The sequence below is a fragment of the Parambassis ranga genome, unplaced genomic scaffold (genome assembly GCF_900634625.1).
Source record: "Parambassis ranga unplaced genomic scaffold, fParRan2.1 scaffold_32_arrow_ctg1, whole genome shotgun sequence".
In the NCBI taxonomy this organism is placed as follows: domain Eukaryota; kingdom Metazoa; phylum Chordata; class Actinopteri; family Ambassidae; genus Parambassis; species Parambassis ranga.
In genome coordinates, this window is record NW_021144802.1 from 1,706,015 (window position 1) to 1,713,009 (window position 6,995).

General features: G+C 44.4%; 1 protein-coding gene across 1 annotated transcript; it reads left to right on the plus strand.

The window, feature by feature from the left end:
• Window positions 1–1,297: 1,297 nt before the first annotated feature.
• Window positions 1,298–5,257, plus strand: LOC114430988 (dihydroxyacetone phosphate acyltransferase-like; the record flags this gene model as incomplete). The annotated part of the gene is made up of 14 exons (XM_028398728.1): window positions 1,298–1,427; window positions 1,501–1,628; window positions 1,705–1,780; window positions 1,862–2,013; window positions 2,353–2,483; window positions 2,595–2,833; window positions 2,906–3,004; window positions 3,417–3,566; window positions 3,633–3,712; window positions 3,780–3,920; window positions 4,006–4,105; window positions 4,189–4,282; window positions 4,800–4,864; window positions 4,967–5,257. Coding segments are annotated over 14 exons (1,629 nt in total), but the record flags the coding sequence as incomplete, so codon positions are not given.
• Between the last annotated feature and the right edge of the window lie 1,738 nt (window positions 5,258–6,995).

Below are 6,995 nucleotides of genomic sequence, written 5' to 3' on the forward strand. Positions count from 1 at the left end.
TACTGCACAAATCTGGCCTTTATGGAAGAGTGGCAAGAAGAAAGCCATTTCTTAAAGATATCCATAAAAAGTGTCGTTTAAAGTTTGCCACAAGCCACCTGGGAGACACAAATATGTGGAAAAAGGTGCTCTGGTCAGATGAAACCAAAATCGAACTTTTTGGCAACAATGCAAAACGTTATGTTTGGCGTAAAAGCAACACAGCTCATCACCCTCAACACACCATCCCCACTGTCAAACATGGCGGTGGCAGCATCATGGTTTGGGCCTGCTTTTCTTCAGCAGGGACAGGGAAGATGGTTAAAATTGATGGGAAGATGGATGGAGCCAAATACAGGACCATTCTGGAAGAAAACCTGATGGAGTCTGCAAAAGACCTGAGACTGGGATGGAGATTTGTCTTCCAACAAGACAATGATCCAAAACATAAAGCAAAATCTACAATGGAATGGTTCACAAATAAACATATCCAGGTGTTAGAATGGCCAAGTCAAAGTCCAGACCTGAATCCAATCGAGATTCTGTGGAAAGATCTGAAAACTGCTGTTCACAAACGCTCTCCATCCAACCTCACTGAGCTCGAGCTGTTTTGCAAGGAGGAATGGGCAAAAATTCCAGTTTCTCGATGTGCAAGACTGATAGAAACATACCCAAAGCGACTTACAGCTGTAATCACAGCAAAAGGTGGCGCTACAAAGTATTAACTTAAGGGGGCTGAATAATTTTGCACGCCCAACTTTTCTGTTTTTTATTTGTTAAAAAAGTTTGAAATATCCAATAAATTTCGTTCCACTTCATGATTGTGTCCCACTTGTTGTTGATTCTTCACAAAAACTTACAGTTTTATATCTTTATGTTTGAAGCCTGAAATGTGGCAAAAGGTCACAAAGTTCAAGGGGGCCAAATACTTTCGCAAGGCACTGTATATATATATACACACACACACACACACACATATACACACACACACACATATACACACACACACACACATACATATACACACACACAGATACACACACACACACACACACACACACATACATATATATACACACACACACACACACACACACATATATATATACACCACACATACACACACACACACACACATATATATATATACACACAGACACACACACACACACATATATATACACACACACACACACACACACACATATACACACACACACACACATATATATATATATACACACACACACACACACACACACACACACACACACAACACACACACATATCTAACATGGGTTTCCGTGGATGTTCTTAGCTCCAGCAGGCCATCCATGAACACCCAGTAGTTCTCTTACCGAGCCACCGTAGTTACATGGACTTCCTGCTGATGTCATACATCCTGTATACATATGACCTGGCTCTACCGGTCATCGCCGCCGGCATGGGTAAGCCGAGGAAGATAACGTAGCAGGGTGTGTGTGGACGGGAAGTGTAAAGCTGCTGTGTGTTTCCCTGCAGACTTCATGGGGATGAGGTTTGTTGGAGAGATGTTGAGGATGTCTGGAGCTTTCTTCATCCGGAGGTCGTTCGGCGGAGACAAGCTGTACTGGGCCGTGTTCTCCGAGTACGTCAGGACCATGCTGAAGGTGTGAACGCTGTTTTATTGGTTGAAATTGGTTTGTATTATCATTCTTCTCCTCATTTATTTATTTATTTATTTAGACTGGATTTGCACCAGTGGAGTTTTTCCTAGAGGGGACCAGAAGCCGGACGGCCAAGTCTTTGACTCCAAAGTTAGGTAGAAAGAATTTATGATGTTTTTTCTTGATAATATTGAAGGATTTTCTGCCACTCACCCTGTTTCATGTGTCTTTTCCAGGTCTATTAAATATAGTGATGGATCCGTTCCTTAAAGGGGAAGTGTTTGATGTCACCTTGGTGCCGGTCAGTATCAGCTATGAGAGGATCTTGGAGGAGTCCCTCTATGCCAGAGAACTGCTGGGTGTACCAAAGCCTAAAGAGTCCACATCGGTGAGTTCAGATGTAATATAAACTCTAATATAAGAGCATCTAAGACCCCCGAGGCGCCACCTAGTGGTTTGGAGGACAACAAACAAGCCGGGTTAAGCTGGATTGAGCACGGACGTGTGTGTGATAGCCAGATTTGAAAATAGGTCTGAACGTACCCAGCTTCAAGGCTATCTGGATTCAATCCTACTCTAGCTGGACTGACTTTCTCCAGTGTGGACGGGGCCTAAGAGACCGTTGTTGATGACCAGATTTTGAAGGCTCTTTAAGAACTTGTATGTGTGTGAAAGGATGTTTAAATAATTATTTAACACAAACACATGTTGTCTATTCTTTCTTCAGGGTCTCTTTAAAGCCAGAAAGGTCCTCAGTGAGGACTACGGCAGCATCCACGTTTACTTCGGTCAGCCTGTGTCTGTCCGAAGTTTGGCTGAGGGCAGAGTGAACCGCTGCCAGTTCAACCTCACACCACGGTAACAAACATCAAGCGTCCTCTAATACCTCTCCACACCAACAGGGGGCAGTCTCCACCCCGTCTGTCTACAGTGCATGTTTCCTCTCATGGTCTGACTTTTCATCTCCAGACACATCCCGCAGAGGCCCGGCGAGGAAATCAACCACTTCGTCAACGACTCGGCCTTCAGGCTGGTGTGGGCCCAGGAGGAGAACATGGTCCTGAAGCCGTGGGTCCTTCTGGCATCCCTGCTGCTCCAGAACCACCACCACGGACAGAAAGGGGGGACGGCCCTGGAGGAGCTGACGGAACAAGCCGTGTGGCTCAGGGACCTGTCCCGTCAGTGCGGAGCCTTTCTCCACTGGCCGGGTACAGAAGCACCACTGATGCAGAAGACGCCGTTTTTGTTGTTGAGCTGACGGATCCTCCTTCTCCTTTAAGAGCACGCTCCTCCCTCTGAGGTCGTTTCGTCCAGTCTTTCCCTCCATCAAGGTCTGGTGAGCATCTCTGAGGGGCGAGTCCATCTGGCGTTGGAACAAGGTCTGTGTTCATTTTAACTTCATTTCCCTTTTAAAAACATTACGGTAATGACACGTAGCGTGTGTGCCGGGCGCTTCTTGTTATTACACACTGTTCAGAGCATTTATAACATAATAATAACTAATATGTTGCATCTGTCAGGAAAAACGGGTCGAATCATTAATGCAAAGGACATTTTCTGACAGATTCATTAAAATACTAAGAAAACAAAAAAGAAAAATCTGTTCATAGTATCATGGAATTGGACTTGATACAGTGTTCAAGTTGTTTTTATCAATGCTGATGAATAATTCACTGAAATCTGCCCTGAACACCCCTCTACCGTAACACCTTGTATAGACGTGCATCTGAAATCCTGGTAGTGTTTCAGCAATGAATCTTCATCAGCAGCAGTAATTCTATTCGCCTGCAGCAGGAGGACAGGGGGGACCAGAAGAGAAGCTCTTGAACCAGGCTGTGGTCGTGCTGTCCTGCGCCTCCTACAGGAACCAGGCGCTCCACGTCTTCCTCCGCCCGGCGCTGCTCGCCTTGGCCATCGTCACCTCTTCCTCCAACAACAGACGTAAGAGGACGTCATCACACTTCCAGCTTCTATATACATGTCTGTAAATCACGTGTGTTTTTACAGAGGAGGTCTACAACAGCTTCAGCTTCCTGAGAAACATGTTCTCCAACGAGTTCATCCTCTGTCCCGGAGCTACAGTGCAGGTAGAGCACGTTTCAGTCCGGTCAGGATGAATACTAGAGACGTGTTCATGTCCTGTTGTGATTCCAGGACTTTGAGGAGGCCTGCTACCTGCTGGTGAAGACCGGAGCTCTGCAGATCCCCCAGCAGGAGGTGCTGATCACAGAGAGAGGACACAGGACGCTGGCTTTCCTCACCAGCATCCTGGATCCCTTCTTACAAGGATACCAGGTGAGGCCATAGTGTAGCATACAAGACGGCCACTAGAGGGAGCTGTTGGCACACAGCCACAGTCTCAACAGTTGTGTGTGTCCAGGTTGTGTGCAGGTTCCTGTGTGAAGAGGCGACGGAGGCTCTGACAGACAAACAGTTCGTTCCTGCCGTCAGGAAGTTCATCATCAAACACCTGCTGACAGGTTTGTCTGGCACTAAGTCTTTGTCAGTGTTGTGCGACTGTAAATCAAGTCCCCCTGTACAACGTGAGCTGTGTGTGATCCAGGCACGCTGAGGTACGCCGAGGCGCTGTCGTCGGACCTGCAGAAGAACAGCCTGGCAGCTTTGCTGAGGCTCGGAGCCGTGCGGAGAGTAAAAGGGTACACCATCTTTATTATCAAATTCTTAATGCATTCATATTGAACTGTCTGATAATCCAGGATAGGGATAAGGCATGGATTAAATTACAGATTACTAATCTTGTTGTTTGAGATTAAAAGGGAAAAATGTGTGGTTTCATTATGGGTTAACTTTTCTATAGTCTAAGCCCTGTCTGGTTTATTGAGAACTTGTGTTGCCACTTAACCCTTTCAGTCTGTGAGGTGACCCTCAGCTAAACAAGTCTGTAAAAACACTGTTGGCACATTTGTTTGCTTTGCATTATGCTAAAAGTGCAAAAACGACCCCGATCCTTTAAAATTGATTGATTGATTAAAAAAAAAAAGAAAGTTAACATTACTCACATTTGAATGAATGTATTAATGGTATTTAAGATTTAGATTTATTATGTTATCTTGTTATTGTGAACAATGAGTTTGGTGTCGAAACAGAAACAGCTGTCAGAGTGAGCGGTGGAAACGTAGCGTCTCTCATGCTAACAGCTTCTTTCTCTTTCAGAGGAGCTGAGCAGGGCACTCTGAAAGTCAACAAGGTGATGGTGAACTCCCTGGAAGACACTCTGGGTAAAATTAAAAAAGAAACAAGCTGCTGTCGCCATTACTGACCTGATCTCTGGGTTCTCAGCAGGCCTTTAAAATGCCTCTCATGTTTGTGCGTTTGTCCAGGAGGAAAACTGCCCACTCAGAAAGCCGCCGCCGCTCGCCTCTAACACTCGGCGACCTCTCCAGCCAAGGAGTCAAGAAGAAGAAGACTGAGCTACGGTTTACCAGTAAGGCAGCCCCTCAGCTCAACCGCCATCTTGAGATGAGTCGGCGCCTCTTTCATTTTTTCCCCTTGATTCAGAACTGCTTCTTCTTAAAAGCCTTTTTTAACAAAAGCTTCTCAATGTGCCAGCTCCACTCCAGAGTGGCGCCCGCTCCCCATCCAGGCGTTTAATACACAGCCTTTCAGTCTGTTCCTTCATCTCCTCCATTAGCCGTTAGCTTCTCTTATCACCCTTTCAGCACTTTAATCAGTGGCTTTCCGCTACACGCTGTGCACCTGCTGTGTATCTAACTACGTTCTGTGAAAGTTTGTCATAACATGTTTTAACTTTGGTCTTTGTTTCTTTTTGTCTGCGCCAGTTCTGCCCCCTGGTTTTCCAGGTGTGCCACAGGGCCCCCCTCAGGGCTCCTGCCAACAGTCCGAGCTGCACGGGCAGCGTTTGTTTACACAGTGGAGATATAGCTACTAGTTACAAACAATATTGCCAAAGGAACACATTTGTCCTCAAACCTAGCATAGCTACTGAAGTGGCTTTACAGTCACCGAGTCATAATGAAACGATGCAGTCACTGAATCACACAAGTGATTGTTAAGACTCAGGATTACTTTGTTTTATCAGCATTTCCAAATTATACTAGATTAGGTTGTTTTTTAATCTCATATGACTTTATTTATTGGCTTGCTACCTGTCTGTGCACTCCTGTTACTCTTGAACTCCACCTCAGCTGTTCTAAAACAGGCCGAGCTGCTCCGAAGGCATCAACACATCACCTCCGACTGAAAGCCCCTTAATCTGGGTTTAGATTACAGAATTATTGGCTTCGTTAATCCACCCATTCACCCTACACAACATTATGCTAACGTTTGGGCCGCGTATATCATGCTATCACCAGAGGTTGCTAACAAAGGCTAATTCTGTTTCCAACAGCATGAGCCCTGGAGGCTAACATTAGCTTACACACATAATGATGCACTTTCTCTAGTGGATTATTGTATCCTCTGCAGTGTTTTATGCCAGATTAGATTAGATTAGAGCCATATGTACAAATATACAGAATGTAAAGAAGAACAAACGATAATCCAGGATATGGATAAAGCCCGGATTAAATTACAGATTACAAATCTTGAAGGGTTTGAGATTAAAAGGGGAAAATGTGTGGTTTCATTATGGGTAACTTTTCTATAGTCTAAGCCCTGTCTGAGTGGTTATTTGTGTAGCTACGTAACCCTTTCAGTCTGTGAGGTGACCATGAGCAAAGCAGCGAGCCACATGTGGACGTCTAAACCGCAGATCAGTTTCTCACTGTGTGTGTGTGTTTCATTAACATCAGCTTTAAGTAATGGATTTCTATATTGGATTGTATTCATTTAACTAAGTCGGAGGTTTTTTAGTACTGGTGAAATATAAATAAAGTGTTTTGAAGTACAAGCTGTGTGTTGTCATAATCTTCACCTCTAGGTGTCAGACTTGCCTCTCCGTGAGCCCGCACACACATAGCTGTATGGTTGTAGAGCTGTAGCACAATAACTAGTTTTAGCACGACTAGCATGGCTTTCTAGCATGATGGCTATGGACTCTTAGCACGGCTAGCGTGGCTGTGTACCTTTTGGCTTGTTTTGCATGATGGTTGTGTAATATTAGCATGACTAGCATGAATGTGACTGTTTATTTAAATAGCTGCAGCAAGATAATCCAATCCATCTTTATTTATAGAGCACTTTTAAAAACAAGGTCAGCCTAGTGCTGTGCACAGCCTATCAAGTGTAGAATTAATGACTAATAAAATAAAATGAAGTAAAATAAATATAAATGTGATAAAACACAGAGTTAAAAGCCAGAGTTTTAAGTGATGACTTAAAAACCATAAAAGAATCCTATGAGCTATGGAGTCTAAAATGCAAGAGCTATTAAAATTACTAAGCAGCTCC